Source organism: Salminus brasiliensis, chromosome 20, assembly GCF_030463535.1.
Source record: "Salminus brasiliensis chromosome 20, fSalBra1.hap2, whole genome shotgun sequence".
NCBI classification, from domain to species: Eukaryota; Metazoa; Chordata; class Actinopteri; order Characiformes; family Bryconidae; genus Salminus; species Salminus brasiliensis.
Genome location: NC_132897.1, coordinates 18,002,584 through 18,023,793, shown reverse-complemented (window position 1 = coordinate 18,023,793; position 21,210 = coordinate 18,002,584). Strand labels below are relative to the sequence as shown.

The 21,210-nt window shown below is 40.3% G+C and overlaps 1 protein-coding gene across 1 annotated transcript in view; it reads left to right on the top strand.

The window, feature by feature from the left end:
• fras1 (Fraser extracellular matrix complex subunit 1) overlaps nucleotides 1-21,210 on the top strand; it is a 171,636-nt gene that overhangs the window by 62,114 nt on the left and 88,312 nt on the right. The window contains exons 10-14 of the mRNA XM_072664529.1: nucleotides 1,824-1,913; nucleotides 2,024-2,062; nucleotides 2,535-2,682; nucleotides 8,856-9,002; nucleotides 13,498-13,632. Coding sequence (XP_072520630.1) covers nucleotides 1,824-1,913; nucleotides 2,024-2,062; nucleotides 2,535-2,682; nucleotides 8,856-9,002; nucleotides 13,498-13,632 — 559 coding nt within the window. The remainder of the gene's footprint in view (nucleotides 1-1,823; nucleotides 1,914-2,023; nucleotides 2,063-2,534; nucleotides 2,683-8,855; nucleotides 9,003-13,497; nucleotides 13,633-21,210) is intronic.

The window sequence follows — 21,210 nt, the reverse complement described above, 5'->3', positions numbered from 1 at the left end:
GTTGTAATCATGCATCAGTGCCTTTAAAATGTATTATAAAGATTTCTAACGCTTTAAAATCAATGCACGTTTGGTTTACACCTCTCAACACTAGTTTTTTTTTCAAGGAGAGTATTATGGATTAAAAAGAACCTTCTGTGCGAGTAGAAGATGATTCCAAAGGTCAGAGGAGCTGCGAATCGTTCATAAGCTGTTAAAAGTGGTGAAATTTGAAAGATTGACCCTGAATGACTTTTTGCTTGTGATATTGGTATAGCAGCTGTTTGCTGTCAAAGTGCAACTGAGGTGCTTCCTGTCAGTAAGATTCAGGGTCAAATAGCAGTTGTGCCAATTGCAGTCCCATGTGGGCGTCCTTTCTGTACAACTACCATCCTTTCCCATCCCCTATTGTATTTAATATAGCTTAAACAGCAAGATATTGGCTTGCATCTAACCCACTTATCTTTTTTTGTGGTTAGGACACAGGACCGATTTCATCTGATGATAATTCCATGAAGGTCATATTTGTGCAGGTGTCACAGCTCAGTAGAACAGTGCACCACCATTCCAGAGTCTGCTTTGACTTTCTAGCAATCCTACAAGACATTCTGACCTCTTCCGTTCCTGTTAACTGCCATTTCTCAATTTTATTGAACTGAAGAAACAGCTACCTTAAACACTTTGGTTTTTAGGGTATTAGGGATAGTTATTTGAAACAAGAGCAGTTCTGACTACACCAAAGTGACCACATGTTAAAATCCCCCCCCCCCCCCCCCCACCTCCTCACCGGCCATGTTTTAAACCTGGTGTCCATTTTAGTTGCTTACAAGACTCTAAGCAAACACACAACTAACATCATCACATCCCACAGTGCAAATATGTGCTGCTTCAGGCTAGATTTGTTGTGGGATTGGATCAGATTCATTCTATTTTCCCCTCTGATATCCGATCAGTTGGTGGTAAGGGTGTGGGGAAGGTTTTCTTGGCACACTTTGAGTCGTTAATGCCCAACACAACCTATTTGAGTTTTGTTGCTGACCACGTGCAACCCCTTATGACCACAATGGCTACTACCAGCACGATCATACACCAGGTTACAAAGCATAGGCCATCTCAAAAGGGGTTTCTCAAACATGACAATAAGTTCAGTGTTCCTCAGTGGTCTTTAATGTTCTTGCCAGTCACCGGATCTGTGAACACCGAGCAGAATCTTATAGGAATGTTTCCAAAATCTTCTGGCATCCATGCCATGAAGAACAAGGCTATTTTCAGAGCAAAGTTGAGGCCCTACCCGACGTTAGTATAATGTTCCTAATAAAGTGCTTAGTGATTGTATGAATGATTCAGTCATAGGACGGCAATGCATTTAAGTTGCTTGATGCTTGTAAATGATTCAGTCGAAACAAACCCAAAATATAAAGTCTCAAAAAACTGTTAAACTGGCTGCTTTTCTGTTCAGATTTGCCTGTGCCACGTCTGATACCTGTCAGCCACAAGTTTGAACGACAAATCATCAGCTTTCCAGATGGCTAACGTTTGAGCGAGAGCAAGAACGAAAGCTATTACCCCACAGTTTCCAACTTTAATGAGATCCTGTCTCTCTCCTGAAAAAGATGATAGCTGAGGCAATCAAGCAGGGTCACACGGAAGACACTGAGGGTGGTGACTTTCTCCTGAATGCAAAGCACCACCCGCGAGCCTCCAACAAAGTAACATCATAGGTCACACAAGGCACTCTTACTGTAATTCGAGTTGTCTGGTACTTTGCGAATCCGCTCAGTCACTTCCCAGTCACTTTAAACAGAACTGAAATGACTTGATTATTTATTTATTTTTTTGGCCAGGGAGAAGACCTGGTGTATTTAAGTGGAAAATGCTGCCCAGAGTGTAAGCCTGCAGTCAGCTCGTGTGTGTACACCCACCCACAGAAGGAGGTATGGAGCACAAATTAATTGGTCATATGTGGAGAAGTAGGACTCAGGCGAGCAAGAGCATGAATCTCTGCTGCTGACCCAAAACCATGACTGTTCTTTTTTTTCTTCAGGGGACAAAAACCAGTGTGAAGAGTTTCGGACGGCTTACTGTAAGTAGAAGGAATCTTCATGTATACACTGCCTTAGCTTAGCTTTTGAGAATGCTGCTAATACAAATTAGCATTTTTGCAGCTCATTTTTTTTGTGGAGAGCAGCATTTCAATACACTGGCAGTTGAAACTTACTGCTAAAATTACATCTATAGCCTGATCTTATGTTTATGATACGAGTTGTTCATGACATCACCTGAACTTTCTCACTCCTCAGCTCCTCATTCCACTTCACCACTCGATGAGTGGTGTCAGATCAAATTTACTTTTTTTTTTTTTTTTTACAACAACATTCCTTTAAACTTACCCAAAACAGCTGCTAAACGTCAGTGACACATGCAGTAGAGTGCTAAAGTCACACACCTGTATAAACACTGTAAAAACACAACATAACTTTACTTTAGGTGGTTGTGAAGCAGATTCTGATAATCATGGGACTGTGTGATATGCAATGAGACTGTGTGTGTTCCAGAACCTGGAGAGTGTGAGTGAGGGTCCATGTCGGGAGTGTCAGTGTAGGGATGGTCATGTGACCTGCTATCAGCGCTCCTGCCCCACCTGCCCCGCCGGCACCCTTGCTGTGCCTCGTCACGGAGAGTGCTGCCCTGAATGCCACCCAGGTGAGACCTGCAGGACATGTGTGTGTGTAATAATAAGTGCTATAGATAGAAAACCAATGAGATACATTCTCTCCATGATGGGGAAGTGGCAGCCAGTATTGTGGAGGGTCTTTCAGGTGGTGGCACCTTGATACAAATTTTACAGCAGTAGAGTTATATGTCTCGCATAGAAGTAGCCATTATCTCTCTCTCTCTCTCTCTCTCTCTCTCTCTTTCTTTCTCTGGGAATGAATAGAAATGCTGTGCGGTTAGCACCGTCTTCACTTGTTCTCTTAACAAACAGTCTGTACTGTAGTGCGGTTAAATGAGGGCTTTTTCATAATTCAGATGGAAAGACTCAGCTGTGTTGGCTTAAATGGCTGAAAAAGAGTTTTGGGAAGCAGAGAAGCCTGCTGGATTACTGAAAGGTCAATGACTGAATAGGATTTGACTTCCTTATCCAGGGATCAGTCTAAGATCACCGATCAACTCTTTATGGAATCTTTACACATGTTGCGCAAGCAGACTTTGATTTAAATCATTATTAATTCTCTCTCTCTTTTGCTTTCTTTCTCCCTCTCTCTCTCTCTCTCTCTCTCTCTCTCTCTCTCTCTCTCTCTCTTTTTCCCTCTCTTTCTTGTGTTTTGACTTATTTTATAAAAGATTTAAAATATCTAAATAAAACTTCTCCTGACTGTTGATGTAGCTAACTAGCATTAGCCCATTGTACTGGGTTACAGTATCTTGCACAGTGGTATAGTACGTTTCACAGGGTTACAGTCTGTTGCACAGGGTTACAGTATGTTGTATAGTGGTATAGTATGTTGTATTGGGTAACAGTCTGTTGCACAGGGTTACAGTCTGTTGCACAGGGTTACAGTCAGTTGAACAGGGTTACAGTCAGTTGCACAGTGGTGTAGTGCACTGTACTGGAATACGATATCTTGCACAGTGGTGTAGTACGTTGCACAGGGTTACAGAATGTTGCACAGTAGTATAGTACATTGCACAGGGTTACAGTATGTTGCACAGCGGTATAGTACGTTTCACAGGGTTACAGTCTGTTGCACAGGGTTACAGTATGTTGTATAGTGGTATAGTATGTTGTACTGGGTAAGAGTCTGTTGCACAGTAGGATAGTATGTTGTATTGGGTAACAGTCTGTTGCACAGGGTTACAGTCTGTTGCACAATGGTATAGTACATTGCACAGGGTTACAGTCTGTTGCACAGGGTTACAGTCAGTTGAACAGGGTTACAGTCAGTTGCACAGTGGTGTAGTGCACTGTACTGGGATACGATATCTTACACAGTGGTGTAGTACGTTGCACAGGGTTACAGAATGTTGCACAGTAGTATAGTACATTGCACAGGGTTACAGTATGTTGCACAGCGGTATAGTATGTTGTACTGGGTTAGAGTCTGTTGCACAGTGGTATAGTACATTTTACTGGGTTACAGTCTGTAGCACTGGATTACAGCCTGTTGCAATGGATTACCAAATGCTATGCTGTTCTGTTACAGTATTACAGTATGTTGCAACATGGTATAGAAAGTGTTACACTGTTACAATGTTACACTATGTCACAATATCTACAACTTTGTTACATTATATAATACATTACTTTAATGCATTGGGCTACAGTGTATTACTCTGTGGTACAGCATGTTACACTGGGTTACAGTATAAGTGAGTGTGTCTATTGACTATAGTCACTTGTCTGAATGCACAAATATCCTGAGCGTTTGCACATGTACGACCATATGCTAATTGGCTGCAAAAGCTAGGAAAGGCGGGAACAAAACAACAGCAGGCGAGATGAACCTCACGCTCGATTGTGTGAAGATAATTGGATTTTCACTTCCCGGGAGAGTTCCTCGAGAAAACGCTATCTTTTTCTCTCTCTGCATTAGCTATCAGAACTATTAATCACATGCAATGTTTAGCGGCTTGCGTGTCGATTGCGCCAGTTAGCCCGCTGGGCTTCAGGCTAAATCGATTCAGTGAAGGACGAGGCCGTAGCTGTGGATTTACACAACTGTTTACCTTCCTCACGTCTTTTCGTGAGGGAACTTCAAGTGTGGGAGTGTGTATGTGTGTGCTGTTAAGATTCTTAACAAAGGCTTTTGATGTAGCTGTAGGATTCCGAATGCTAAAGTGTGTTTTTTTATGAGTGGTTCTTCAGTTCTAAAATGGTGGTTCGTCACAGCACTACATAGTTTAGTGTACAAGTCAAGAAGGCTAATGCTTCTGATAATGCCTTGCTAGTAATTTACTCTCTGGCCATTTTACTGGAAACATCTGCATTGCAGCTCCACCTTTGTACAATTGGCAACTGTAGCTCACGTGCTTTTAAGCACAGTTTGTTGTTTGTTGTTACCCAACTTATAGACCAATGAATCCCAGGCCTGGTCCTGGAGAACCCCCTGCCCTTCCCAATTTTAGTGTTTACCCTGCTCCCAACTTGCCTGATCCAGCTAATCCGTGAATTAACCAGCCCTTCCTGTGTTGAACATGGTTTGTTAAAGCTGGAAACCCCTAGAATGTGCAGGACAGGAGTTCCACTAGGATCATGGTTGGGAAGACCATCACTTCTGGTCCTGAAGAGCTGGTGTCCAGCCCAGTTTAGTGATTTCCCTGCCCTAGTATATACATATTATACATGCCAATCAACTAACAAGTTATTAGATGTGTTTGAGCATGAAATCTGGATTTGCTGGCCCCTGGTCTAGACCTTGGAGCCGTTCTTGGCTGGATGTTTTTGGGTGGTTGACCTCTCATATCACTCAGATGTGGGTAAAACCTCTAGCAACACTGCCACTGCTGAGCTGAGAATGTTTACCAGCAGTCGTGTGATCAGATCAGAACCGTGATGGCTGACAAATGTGCATACAGTGAACCTTGATGTGGCCATCGTTTGCCAATTATGACACCAGAATATTTAATGAATCGATGGTGGTCATTTGTTGGATGATGTTGCCGCATGATTAAAGATGAAAGCTGTTTGTGAACAGATGTGGAAAGACCTCAGCTGTTGATTGCGCGTCTGTTCTACACCGTCCAGCGTGCTATAGCTAATGAACGGACTCCAAATTTTCAGCCCCCTCTCTGCCCACCAGCTCCAATTAGAGCGGCCTTTAGCATCACACTCAGCATCCCAATGCCTTCTGACTTTCATCCTCGCGTCCTCTTACATACACACAACCTCTCTCACTCTTCACACCCGTGTTGTGCCAAGACAAAATCCTCCAGCTGATGTACTCAGCAAGAGATTTATCTGCTCATTAGATGTGGGGTAATTAATACTGGTGCCAAAATAATTGTGCCATACAGATTTGTGGTTAGCTCCGGAGTCTGTGGTGCTCTGTGAAGATTTACAACAGTTTGGATGGCAGGTGTTGATCGCAGTAAACATCAGTAATAAATATGTGGAAACAGGTTGTTTTAATGCCAAAAACAAGTTGTTTAAATATGTCATACTGTATTTTTGTCACCTCAAACTTTTTTGTAGTTTTTCTTATAGTTTTATAACTTTTTATTTATTATTTTTTGCGTTTATATTGTAATATAGCTGTCAAAATATCTTGCATGTGAAATATCTTGAGATACTACTAGAAAGTATTTCTTTATAATAAAATTGCATATATCATAATTATATCATAGAACATAGTCCACTTATGAGAAAATATCTTGTTATTATGAAATGTTTTACAATTGCATATTATGTTGGAATTAAGACAGAACTTTGTATAATTATGAGAAAAATATTGCAAAATGACATATATTGTAATTATAGCAAAGAACATCTACAGTGGGGAAAAAGTATTTAGTCAGTCACCAATTGTGCAAGTTCTCCCACTTAAAAAGATGAGAGAGGCCTGTAATTGACATCATAGGTGGACCTCAACTATGAGAGACAAAATGAGAAAAAAAATTCTGAAAATCACATTGTCTGATTTTTAAATAATTTATTTGCAAATAATGGTGGTCACCTACAAACAAGCAAGATTTCTGGCTGTCACAGACCTGTAACTTCTCCTTTAAGAGGCTTCTCTGTCCTCCACTCATTACCTGTATTAATGGCACCTGTTTGAACTCGTTAACAGTATAAAAGACACTCCAAACTTCACTATGGTGAAGACCAAAGAGCTGTTGACCTGCACCAGGCTGGGAAGACTGAATCTGCAATAGGCAAGCAGCTTGGTGTGAAGAAATCTACTGTGGGAGCAGTAATCAGAAAATGGGAGACCTACAAGACCACTGCTAATCTCCCTCGATCAGGGGCTCCACGCAAGATGTCAGCCCGTGGGGTCAAAATGATCACAAGAACGGTGAGCAAAAATCCCAGAACCACACGGCGGGACCTAGTGAATGACCTGCAGAAAGCTGGGACCAACGTTACAAAGGCTACCGTCAGTAACACACTACGCTGCCAGGGACTCAGATCTTGCAGTGCCAGACGTGTTCCCCTGCTTAAGCCAGTACATATCCGGGCCCATCTGAAGTTTGCTGGAGAGCATTTGGATGTTCCGGAAGAGTATTGGGAGAATGTCTTATGGTCAGATGAAACCAAAGTAGAACTGTTTGGTACAAACACAACTCGTTGTGTTTGGAGGAGAGTGAATGCTGAGTTGCATCCAAAGAACACCATTACCAACTGTGAAGCATGGGGGTGGCAACATCATGCCTTGGGGCTGTTTTTCTGCAAAGGGACTAGGACGACTGTTCTGTGTACAACAGAAACGCTCTAAAAGAATGAATGGGGCCATGTATTGTGAGATTTTGAGTGCAAACCTCCTTCCATCAGCAAGGGCATTAAAGATGAAACGTGGCTGGGTCTTTCAGCATGACAATGATCCCAAGCACACTGCCAGGGCAACAAAGGAGTGGCTTCGTAAGAAGCATTTCAAGGTCCTGGAGTGGCCTAGCCAGTCTCCAGATCTCAACCCCATAGAAAACCTTTGGAGGGAGTTGAAAGTCTGTGTTGCCCACCGACAGCCCCAAAACATCACTGCTCTAGAGGAGATCTGCATGGAGGAATGGGCCAACATACCAGCAACAGTGTGTGCCAACCTTGTGAAGACTTACAGAAAACGTTTGAGCTCTGTCATTGCCAACAAAGGATATATAACAAAGTATTGAGATGAACTTTTGTTATTCACCAAATACTTATTTTCCACCATTATTTGTAAATAAATTCTTTAAAAATCAGACAATGTGATTTTTATGAATCTTTTTCTCGTTTTGTCTCTCATAGTAGAGGTCTACCTATGATGTCAATTATAGGCCTCTCTCATCTTTTTAAGTGGGAGAACTTGCACAATTGGTGACTGACTAAATACTTTTTCCCCACTGTATGTCTACAATGAGGATGTCTATAATGTCTACTTATGAGGAAGTATCTCTTTATTGTGAGATGTTGTACAATTGCATATTATGAATAAAGCAATAGATCAAGATTGTGTGTTATTTTAAAATAACAATAATAGTGTTTGGTGAAAAAAACATCTTGTATAATATGACACAGAACATCATCTACCTATGGGAAATTATGAGAAATGGAGTAAAATTGCAAATTATGTCGTAGTTATGAGAGAACATTATTTGCTTGTGAGAATACATAATTAGACAAATGTCTCGGTAGCTTTGTAGGCCACCACATATGCACTGGCACAGCTGATTGAATTAATGTTTGACTAAAGTCACAGTGAAATGTGAATTAGTATCACTAAGCAGATTAGATCGAATTATAGATAGAAGTATTTAAACATTGTAAAGGACTCTTAAATCTCAATGTTGTTTGGACATCTTAAACATTGCTTTATCCCTAACCGAATATCTTGAGCCACACAAAAAGCCTGCATAAATAAGTCAATTTTATGGCATAAGATCTTATAATAACGAGATACTTTCTCATAATTACAAGATGAGTCGTAATCCGACTAATGTTTTACAACATTATCTCATATTAATGATATACTTACTTAGAATTACTATAGGATCTAGAACTGTATCTTATAAATAAACAAGAACAATAATTAAAATAGTTATGTAATAGATGGAAAAGTGTATAATAATTTTAGACTCTTTTATTATTCTTTATTCTACTTTTGCTTTCCATGAATGTAAGGCAATGCCAAACTGATTCCCTGTAACTGATATCTTAACTGACTGTTTGATGCGTGTGTTCACAGCGGTCTCATGTAATGAGGACTGCTTGACGTGCTCCTCCACGCCGGATCAGTGTGATAGCTGTAAGGATCCTGGAGCGTTTCTCTGGAAGGGCCGCTGTCTGCACAGCTGTCCTGCCGGGCTGTATCCCCACGGCAGAGTGTGTGCAGGTAAGCAAACTAACTGCTAACCTGCTCTACTCCTTCATTTCTCCCACATAGCATTTTCCCTGATTCTCTTTAACTCCTTGTGTCGTTTAGTCTACTTCTCTCTCTTAATAAAATGATGCTTTACTGGCACTGTTGCAGTAAGCTCATATGTAATATGAGGGTATAGATTTTGTAAGTTTTTTTATTTTCCTAGTGACAGAAACTGTCCTTTTGAGCATTAAATTAGAATTGAGATTTATTGGAATATAACTGACGTAACAAACAAGTTAAATACAGAGTAAAGGGGGGAAAAACATAGTGTATCCAACAAAAGCAAAGACCTTTCACATTTTTATTGAATGTTTTACAGCTGATCTGTTTTACTATGTGCAGCCTTTGTATGCACTTGCTGCAACCGATTTAAACAAGTAAAATAAATTTTCAACCTTTTAATGCCACCAGCGCAATTGTAACTTGGAGGCTTTTGAAAAGTGGCAGAAGTCAGAAATCTGATTCCTCAAAAATCCCACTTAAGATAAGGTTTCTATGAGGATCTGTAGTGTACGATATTTGTATATCCAACTGTGAGGAGCTTTCTGAATTCATCTTACTGAAATAAACCTTACCTCTTTGCATATGTTCCTCTAAAAAACTTTTCTTAAATGTTCCTTAAAGCCCCTCAAAGAGTCTCCTAAGATTCTTAAGGGTCTTGTCCTTAAGCAAGCGTAAGAATCTGAGTGACTTTGACAAGAACCAGAATGTGATGGCTAGGTCTTCTAGGGTGTCCATGGTATGCAGTGGTCAATATCTATCAAAAGTGCCACAAGAACGGATATGGCCTTGGCCTCACAAGGCTCATTGTTGCAATCCATGGAGGCCCAGCCTCTTGTAGAGAACATACCTCAATGGGTCAGAGCTGTTTTGCAGCACAAGGGGGACCTACATATAATATGATAGTTTCTACTGCTGTTTTGTCATCTGTTATGCTATTTGGTGTTGACAAGAGGAGGATGGGTTCTCATTTTGAGTCTTAATTCTTTCTAAGGTTTCTTTTTCTTGATCTGAGGGATTTTTGCTTGCCTCAGAGCTGGAACTCTGCAAAGCTTCATTCTGACAATTTGTTGTGAAACATGCTATATCAATACATTTAATGTAGTTTAGGTGGTTTAAACGACTGAAAAAAATTAAAATTGACACCAAAGGGGATACAATACCTGAGATTTGGCCTTACACCCAAGATTCCGTTTTGTAACTTCTGTAACGAAAACCTACCATTCCTCCCCCATTTCTCCTATTTCACATACACTGCTGCCTGCCTGGCTCACCTTACCCTCTTTACACCCTTACCTTCTCTTTTTTTTCTCTCTCTCTCTCCACCTTTAGTTTACCCTTTCTTTCAGTAAAGCACACACACAGATCTCTGGCACTTGTCTTATCGTTGTGGTATTTAAAAACCTGTAAACACTGGGTGCCAAGAGCGGTTCCTGTGCCATAAATCTGTGAGAGACAAAAGTTTATTGCAGAATCTTAGGGAAGCTTTACAATGTGTCAGCTATATGGACCCAGATGGCCAAGTGTGTTGTGAATGTATGTGCATGTGTGCATCTGTGTGTTTGTGTATATGTATCTTAAGCATCTAAGGCTTACAGTAAGAGGTGTGTAAGAGTACTGCAGGCTAGGAGTCAAGCCAATTTGCATCCCCAACAACATATTAACCTTTATAAAATGTTATCAATAGCTGAAATAATCTTTTACAGGAAACCAATAATATATATAACATATTTAAAGTGGCACAACCTTTGTTTAAACCACATTCAGTGTTCTGTTGTTCCTGTGTGTCAGCAAGCAAAGAGAAACTGTGCTGTAAAATGTACAGAAGTGTGTACTCTGAAAAGAGTTTTTAATTTATATAGCTAAAAGTGGGTAAGTTTCTCTTGATTTTTCTTTATGCCTCTCTCATCTCATTTGCAGACAGCACAACTCAGTTTAAAGTGTGTTATTAATGTAAAGCATATATCTTTTACATATGAAACATCACACTGTTAGGGTGCATAGTGTAGATGTAGTTTATTGGTATCGCTGTCACACAACAAGTGAGTATTCAGTAGTATCGCATTGCATCCATAAGCCTTCAGGGTGGCAGTACTGGAATTCGTAAGTCAATTGCAAATATAAATATAAATGGCTGTTTTTTCATCTTTATCCCAATTTTGCCCATTTAGTCATTTCCAGTTCCCTACTACTGCCAGTTGAAGGCATGTGCCTTCTCTGAGTCACAGTAACCCATCACTGCTTTCCGAGCTGCTGCTAATGCAATAACAGCTGAACGTGTCGGCTGACAGACGACACGCTACCATCGCACCATGATCACACAAGTGATGGGGGGAGAGGGAGGGCCATCCTATCCACACAGAGAGAGTAAGGCTAATTGTGCTCTCTAGCTGTGGCATCACCAAGGATCGAACTGATGATTTCCTGTAGATAAGGCCAACACTAAACCATTACATTCTTGTTTTATTAAGATGAATGTATTTTAGGTGAATTTATTTACATTTGTGTAACACATTAAGTTGCTGATATCTGTAACTTGGAGCAGATCATAGCAAACACTTGTATTACTACCGGAAACGTCTTGAACTTTAGCAGTTTTACTAATTTGTGTTAATGTCCCCTTAAAATCAAGAGGAAGGGTCATACATCTCTCTTGTCTTAATCTTTAACTTTAACCCAAAACCTAAATTAAAAAAAAAAAACATTTTTGGCCCGTTAATGCGTCTATTGATAAGCTATAGGGGACTACCAGAATAATAAAGTGTGGCCTAGTTCAATTGTAATTGTCCTATATTTTTTTGTCCTACAGTATAATTGAATTGTCCTACAGTGGCATGTTCATTGTTTTTCACAAACCAGCCTTACTTTGATTGCCTGCAACAATCAGAAATGCTAGAAATCTACCACCATTAGATCTTAAATTAGGGTTAGAGCTAAACCAGTATTAGACAGCCCAGCTCTGTAGTCAAGAAAAGCTATGCTGTGTATGTAGGTTTGATCTATTTGAATGGGTTCTCTAAAGCTTGCACAACCACCCAAATTTATTTGAGGACAAGGGCACGGTTGGGTCAACCCTAGACCGTTACAGCACTTAGCAAGACATGCAGTTCTGACAGCGTACTTACAGTACTCACTACATGCTAACAAAAGCTTATTGTGACGTAAGTTATTGTGATAACTCTAAAATATTCTCATATCACCCACCACACGCTAGTGCTGGTTGATGTTCGTGCCCCAGTTAGTGTTGGCAGGTTAAAACGTGCCCCGGATCCTTCCTTCCCCCTCTTAGATTCACTCTGAAGCCACAGAGAAGCAGATAGATAGAGCATCACTCCACAGGCGCCTAATTTGCTCTGAGAGAAGCCTCGTGTTTTTAAGGGATGATGGAAATTGATTTCGAGTTGTCTCTTTAATTCAGCTTCTTCCTGTTTGTCCTCCACTTCACCCCTGTGATGTTGACTTGGGTTTCAGCTTGGCAGCAGGAGGGAAGGATGAAATGTTAATTGTGCTGTCTAACAGCAGGGTTAATACCTGCTCGAATCTCAATTACTCATACACAGGCAGACACACTCTGTTTTGTACAGTGTCTGGAGTGTGTTCAGATTGAAAGTCAAATAAACATCTTGGTTCATTTTTTGAAATGGTCACATCCCACCTCTAATACTAAACTGCCCAGTGCCATCTAAATCCACAATCCACCCTTGATATTTTACGTACTCTCTGAGGCAGATAAATATTAAGCTTTTGGCACCATGCCTAATGCCAGGCGTGGGCTGGAGGGGCAAAAAGCCCCCCAACATTGAGCTGTGGAGTAGTGGAACTGTGTTCTCTGGGATGCTGAATGGTGCTTTATCCAATATTTTAGCTGGGGAGTTGGGACAGAAATTGGGGTGGTGATCTAATCTAGTAAAAAAACTTCCCTAGACTGAAGAGACAGTTACTCCAAGCTAGATGACACCCTTTTATACTCTTGATTCCAGAAGAAACAATGAATGATCAAGTGTCCCAATACTTTTGTCCATATAGTGTCTGTTGGTACAAAGTGGCAACTTTATAGAGAAGGAAAAGCATTCTCTATGTTTAATGAAAGTCAATGGAAGAAGTTGTTATTCCAAGTCATTTTTAGAAAATTTTGATTGGTCTATTCATCATAAATCGCTGCACAGTGTAAAGAACAACTGGCGATACATAGTCTGACTGTTGACACAGATCAAGAATGACTCTATATTAGTGGTAGTCTCAGCGTTAGTTTTACAGATGTTTTGTGTATAGCACACTAACAGTGCTTAATAATAGCATTGTTGCCATGCTCTTCTTTGGTTTTCCTACATAGTCAGGCCATTTTTGTCCTCACACACACACACACACACACACACACAAACTCATTAAGTCTCTTGTGCAGTCTCCCAATGTTTTGTCCTAACATGATTCTGTCTCTCTCTCTCTCTCTCTCTCTTTCACACAGCCTGCCAGCCATCTTGTCTCACCTGTGTGAATGGTTTTGAGTGCACGGCGTGTGGTGGGTCTCTGCTGCTCAGCGTCAGACAGTGTGTGGCCGCCTGTGAGAGCGGCCTGTACCAGGACCACACACAGTGTCTGAGTGAGTACCCTTAAACATGCACACCAACACACACACAGAGATGGCACAGCACCTACCCATGCTGCCTCTTGTTGTAATGAAGCTGTAAGAACGTGCTTCATCACGATGTTGCTGGCTTCTGGGCAGCAGTAGCGTAGATCCATTTTTACTGTTTCTATGGCCCAGATTCATAAAGCACTGTGATATTTAGATTTGGTGCTGTTTTAAGTCTAGTTCATATAGTCAGTATGTTGGTGCTAAGCTCACAAACTTTATAACTTTGCAGTCTTTTTGACCTCAGTAACAACCAGTCAAAATTGACATGCTATTGAGCCAGTGCATACTAATGACACAACATTTTGTCCTTCCTATATATGATAAAAATATATGAAAAAATCAATATAAAATGTTGTGCAAAAGTTTGGGTACCTTACACAGTAAAAATCAGCCTTTGGTACAAATCACAGCTTGCAAACTCTTTTTGGTAGCTAAAAGCCTTTTAGTTCTTGTAGTTGAAAAAAATCCTCACATTCTTCTTTGTAGCAGGCTCTATTTCTGAGATATTCTTGTGCCGTCCTGCATAATCAGCTTGTTTAAGGTTTGTCTTAAAATTTTCAATGAACTATAGATCAGGCGACTATGAGGCCCATTGCAAAAGCTTTGATTTATGTTGAATCAGGACTGTTGAATCAGTGTGTGGTTCCCAGGGGGGGGTGGGAATATCTGATTTGCCTGATTCATCAAAAATGGGACAAAAGTCTGGTCAGCTGCTGCTTTATCAAAGTGACATTTGTGACTATTTTTATAGATAACTTTGTGTGGTTTGAGGCAAATGTATGAAGATGTATGCATGACGTTTGTGCACTGCTAATTTGTGGACTTTTAGCTTCCATTACTTGTTATCTGCATTAGACTTATAGCTCTGTTGCTAAAGAAAAAAGGCATGTCTTGGCTGATAGACTGTATTTGGTTTTAGGGGAAAGCTGTGGAAAGAAGATTTTCCACAGAAGTCTCACTATTAAGCTATAAATCATCAAGCTCTCTCATGTTTTTGTTCTGCCTTTGCTTCCAACACACTTCAGTCAAGTAATCAAAGTGTGGGAACTGGGCTATAGCACACATGGACTGGTTTAGGAGCTTTGATGTCTGGATTTAGGTGAGCATTCTGCATGCAGTGTTGTCTTCTTCTTTACTGCTTAAAGCACAGCCAAGAAGAAATCTGCAGGCTGTGAAAGAGCTGCCATGTACAGTCATCATTTAGAGGGAAGAAGATAAGAAAGGCAGTGAGGAGAATACGTGTCTCGTCATACACATACACACACACTGCTGTCCAAACCTGCTGACAGCACTTCTGTAGTCAAATATATTATTCCTTGTATTCATATATAGGACTATAGGATCTATATATCACTTGGAAAATACATTAAGGGGTGACGAAAATTTTAAAAGACTAAACTGAGTATCTAGAATTGAAGAAAAGTGGTTCCCATTTTGTAGGATAGAGATACATATGGCATGTGATGCTGTTGGAATCAGTGATTTCAGAAAAAGAATTATCAGTAAGGAAAAAGATTTTACAGTGAAAAGGTTACAGTGCCATTTCTAAAGCTCTAAGGCTCCACTAAACATTCACAGCCTTGTCAAAATGCAAAGAGTTTGGGACATTAGATACTCTCCCCAAGAGTGACTACCAAAATCTACCTAAATCCATCCAGGCAGTGACAAAGATCTCAAGAACAGCTTTTAAGGACCTGCAGACCTTTTTTTCCTAAAGGTAAATGTTCATGGCTCAACCATCAGAAAACCATTGTACTATAATAGGAAAAATCATTATTAATGAAGAAAAAAACATACATGCTAAATCTGGAATTCATTACCTAGATGATCCTGGAGAGTTCTGGATCAGTCTGGACAAATAAATCTAAAGTGGAGCTTTTTTGTGATGATTTGGGAATGCTGAATCAAGACCTGGGCACAGGATGAGAAACTATGTATTATGAACCCTACTGAAATGTGTCAAGACCTAAAAGGTGCAGTTCATGCTCAAAGGCCTACATATGTCACTGAGCTAAATGAAGCAGTTCTGGAAGGAGGGCTAGGCCAAAATCCTTGTTACGGCCTTATTAGACACTCCTTAACAACTACAGAAGGTGTTTGGTTGGTTTGGTTTGGGAGTGTTGAATATCTTTTCTTAGAAAAATATATAACATGCTGATCATGTTATTGTGTCTTCTGTTCCCTCCCTCCCTTATTATTCTATTGTTTGTTTGAACAAATAAACACTTGATCCTTAGATAGCAGCTTTATACATAATTATCTTAGGTGCCTTTTGCACAGTACACCGTCAGAACTGTACAAGTACATTTTATTGCCCAAGGTACAAATTATATAAATGCACCCTCAAAGAAACAACATGGTCCTTAGGGTACAACTGTGTTGTGTAAAGGTTTACTACATTCACTTTGGAAGGAGAAAGAGCAGTCTGTACCTTTTAAGAACCAAACTGTTTTTAAATAAAAAATAAAATAAAGCCTGGAGTCAGACAGCATAGATGGGGCCAATTCAACTACAAAGCCATATGGACTAGTTATGTATCCAAACTGTATGAAGACATACCCTCTAGGGTACCTTACCAGCAACCATTTATACCCCACTGACAGTTTGTTTTTCTAGGAATTTACTGTGATTTTCTTTTTACTACTTACTTTTTACTACTACTATGTATTATATACTATTATTATTATTATTATTATTATTATTATTATTATTACATGGTAATTAACACTAGTCCCTAAACTTTTTTTTTCTTCACTCCAATTTGTTCAAAATATCTTGAGAATGTCTAATCATGACCCTAGTTTCTTAAATCGAATCATGGGCTTAAATACATTTTATACATACACATCTATTGAATTTCCATTCTGCATCAACAGGTTCAGATCTGCAAAACAAGAGTCAAGTTCACACAACAAACATTCTTATCAATTTATTAAAATCATAATAAAATAAATTATTTTCTGTTAACAAACAAATGTGGTTAAAAATGCAAACTGTAGAATAAATACATTAGAATGAATAACCTTTTTAACAGAATTTCATCACATTTTATTGCTGATAACAGTGACCTCTAAAAGTGCAGTGCTTTATTTACTGTATAAATTCTGTTATATGGTATCTCCCGTTCCTTCCCAGGATCCTTTAGACAACTTGGCAACATACAGTCTGCTTCTTTTTGTACAGTTTACAAGCTCCAAACCCAACGTAAAGAATCCAATCTTATTCTGCCCCTAAAAGCCCCCAGACCCCTATTAGCTTTACCTGCAGGGCTGTTCTTCCACGCATGCGAAAATCAAGGAGCCTGACGAGAAGGAATTCTGGGTCTGACAGCCTATCTGACCGTGGCCATTTCCAATTCTGAAGGGATCACACGTTAGCGCCTGTGCTAACTGGTTTGTGACCATGGAGTGTCAGACTGTCCGAAGCAATTACGCCCCCCGCCCCACCATTTCATTTCACACTTTAATGAACTCAGACCACAAATTGGACTTCTTACCCTTAATTTAGAGTGAGTGAGCACAATCTGTGGCTCACATTGAACCCATTATAGAGAACTTAGTAAGACTGAATCCTACTGGGCTGGAAAAAATACTTTGTTGGTATGTGGTAAATCTTAATGTTACATGGGAGTGTGGACTGTGATGGTTGGAAGAATTCACTATAACTTTGGAGTTTTTTGTTTGTGTTGTCCTTGATCAGATGCTTTACTTTTATTTCATGAGATTGTCTTGTACTTTTATTTCACTTTTTCATGAGATTGTCAGGTCGTATCTAAATCATCTGAAACTGAAAAGCAGTAGGGTTGCGTAACAAGACAATGGGCCTCGTTTGCCAATAGCTTTCTCAGAATTTTCTTAAATGCTTAAAGTAAGAATGCAATGGCTCCTGGTTTCTTCCTGCAGTTGTGGAGTGTAATTTAGTTTTACACCACTGCCATTAATACAAATCACGCTTTAGCTCCCTCTCATTGACAGCTCTACACATTCATTTGTTGACAAGTGGAAGTAAACGAAGAATGGTAAAGTAATATAACAGGATTTTTAAAAAAATATATGACTCACAGTTCTTACGGGAGGTCTCATGCAGCTCCACCAAAATTACATAGTACTGTAGCAGCATTCTGACCTGGAGTGGCAATGATAGAATTAAACATTATATAGTGGTTAGCTGGCATTTAGCAAAATTGGTATTCCAGCTTGTTACTCACATCAGAAATCAGAGGACTGAATGGATTTAGTATTGAATTTAATATGGAGTTCCATACGGCACAACAGTGGCAGTGTCCCATACATTCCTGTCATACAGAGGACTTTCAAGCTCAGACCCAACTTCCTAATATAGCCATGACACCGACTACAAAATGACGACACGCCTTCAGTGGCCTATAGAAAAAAAACTGCAGCCAGCTAAAGCAGGGCTCTTCAGTTCTGGTCCTGGAGGGCTGATATCCAGGACAGTTAAATCAACACTCTTATCTTGAAGCAGAGCATCTTCCCTTCAACGAGCCATGACCGCTCATTTTAGTGGCTGCCAGTCGGGTATTTTTACATCATCACTTGGCCATTCAGGGCAGAGAATGCCCCAGGGCTTAGCTGTGTTATGGAGACAGACACGATATCGTATGCCGTGGCTAATTTGCTAACAGACCGAGTCTGCCCGAGTCCAACCAGCGCATTTACTCATCATTTCTTTTGGGCGGGTTTGCTGGCTGTTGGGATATGTTGGCACTGTGCCAGCCACCGTAAACTCTTCCCTCTATTGGTGCCAGGGTGCGGGAGTGAAAGGGAAGGTGCCACATCGAGCGGGTAATGGGTCTCCCTCTGTTGGCTTTGTGCCAAGGCACATGCTCTTTATCTGAAGCTCCAGGCCAGAGAGAGGAAATCTTTTGGCTTCAGTTGAATTTCAGGTTGTTTTTTTTATTTGTGGAGTATATGTGAGACCTTTTGAATTGAATGCATGAATTTTTGCTTAAAGAAATAACTACTATTATTGATGAGAAGGATCACAAGTGCATAATTAAAGCCTCAAAACTGGTGCTTCTACTGTTTTTACAGCCCAAAAAAACTAAAAAAGCAAACTTAAAGGTGTCTTGGCTGACCAACATAGTTTGATATTTGGTAGATTGCTCCTTTAACCTATTAAACACTAGATTTATGATTCAGTTAATAGTACTTATGCAAAAACATTTGTGAATTCTTTTTTAACTGTGTGATCTTGTGGAGCCCCAAATGATTCTATTTTAGGGTCTATGAAACTGATGTTCATTTTATCTATGGATTAGTGTCCTCTACTAAAACAAAGATAGCAAAGAACCATTTGAGCAACCAGGTGATATTTATTTGAACAAACCTACCCTTGAGGATGCAGCAGAAATGTTTTCTGCAGAATTGTCTACAAAGCTACTGCAGATAATGAAAGTTTAGCATTGTGCAAACTGATGAAATCTTCACACAATTGACTCAAACCATGTTGAGTTACTTAGGCTTAGGCTGGGCCTGTTTTTTTTTCCAGCCAGGTTGGCTAACCATACTTGGGGCCACAGAACTGTTCGGTGGGAGTGCTTAATGACATAGGGATCCACTGATTGGCTCCCAGAAGAGTACAATGCTCTTTGTTCTGGCCTCTATTTGATTAGCAGTAAGTAATTGCTCAGTCTTCAAAATGAATGGCCTGGTACGTAGATCTAGCAGATTTAAACAGAACCCTATTGCACTATAACTCTGAAAGTGGTGGCAGTCCATTCTGCATCTGTGACAGTGTATTTGCTCAGTGTGCCAGCACTGTTTGTGTTTTATGGAGCAGTAGTTTTGGAGCTAGCAGCTAGCTGGTGACACTGCGCTCCAAGCAGAAAACTAATGGCTTGCTCTGTGATGCTGGCGAGGGGACGAGTAATCCTCTTGTTGGCTGTGATCTCTTGATGGAACAAGATTTCCACTCACAGCTTCCTCATATTTGTTCTCGGAATGAAAAGTCTCATGTCAAATTTCACAGGGAGAAAAAAGGAAAACCAAAAAATGAACTTTTGGAGCTCTCCATGAGCTTTTCTCAGAACGTCTGAAGTAGCATCCTCACTAGTTCTGAGGGGGCATATAATGGAACTAGAAGAAGTCACAGATGATTGCGCTCACTCTGCTTATCTGTCTTTCTCCCTTGTTCACACTGTCACACACATATACATCCTCTCTGTCCTCTATTTGTAGTATTTGAGTTTCAGTGAGGAATTTAGAGGAATAGTTCAGCAAAACCTCACAAAAAAAAACATTTAGGCAACTCCCGATTTAAACGGTGTTTGGTGTGTGAACTTATAGTCGATCAGCCATTATACAGTTGTTGGAGTAAGCTTACTTTTGTAGTTTTAAGAAATCTGCTTGAAAAAGCTGGTATTAGCCAGCTGGTAAAGCTGGTTGACAAGCTTAGCTCTTAACCAGCATAGCAGCATAGATCCAAGATGGTTGACCAACGTGAGCAGCATGACCATGCTGGTTGATCAGCAAGATCGGCATGACCATGTTAATCAACCAGCATGACCAGTTGCTCAGACAGTTGGTTGATCAGCATGATCGTATTGATAGTATGAACTTGTCAACCAGTAAAACCAGCTTGGCATGAGCAGCTTGGTCAAGTTGGTCATGCTGATAGACCAGCTAAAACAGTTAAGCTTAAGCTTTTCGCAATGGCTGTATTCAATTGGTCAAGAACTGAAAGTGAAGCTGATCAACCAGCTTAACCAACTGGCTTAGGGTATAGGGTATGTTTTCGCCTGGATGTCTAGCTTCTTAACCTCCTTTGCAATGACCATCTAAGACCAGCTTAAAAAACAGATGAAAACATCACACAATTGACTCAAACCATGTTGAGTTTCTTAGGCTTAGTTTGCAGCCAGTTTTCTCAGCAACGTTGGCTAACCGTACATGGGCCACAAAAACGTTCGCTGGGAGTGCTTAATGACATAGGAATCCACTGTTTGGCTTCATATCTGCATCATCTTTGTGCCACGAGATCCTGGTTCTTTATATATCTAGTACATACAACTGTGGAGACTATCTACTAAGTACACTCCTCAAGTTCACTGTTCATTAGTGTGGCGACAAGTACATTTTAATGCACTGTAGCATAACATTTAGCAGGCATGAGTGAACTACGCTGGTGTCCAACATTGCTACCGCCTGCCGGGCTCATCCAACAGCGCTACTATCCCGTTAGTACAGCCCCCCACTAGGCTTCTCCAACACCAGTATCCCCGCGTTAGCATGCCCTGGCTCGCTTAGTGAAAGCTAGTATTACTTTCATGAGGCAAACACTAAAACACTAAAAGCACTGTATTGAAAGTTGATGTTTAACAGCTAAGCTGGACTATGTTCTTATTTTGTGACTGTAGACGATAGTCTCTTATGCCAGGATCACTGCTATATCTATCTGTTAGCCTAGTGCTAACTGCATGCCGAAGTCGTCACACACTAGCATCAAACCCCATTGATTCCAACATAATTTGGCATACTACATCTACAAAAGGGCCTCCTTGGCGTGGTTTGAGACGAGTGT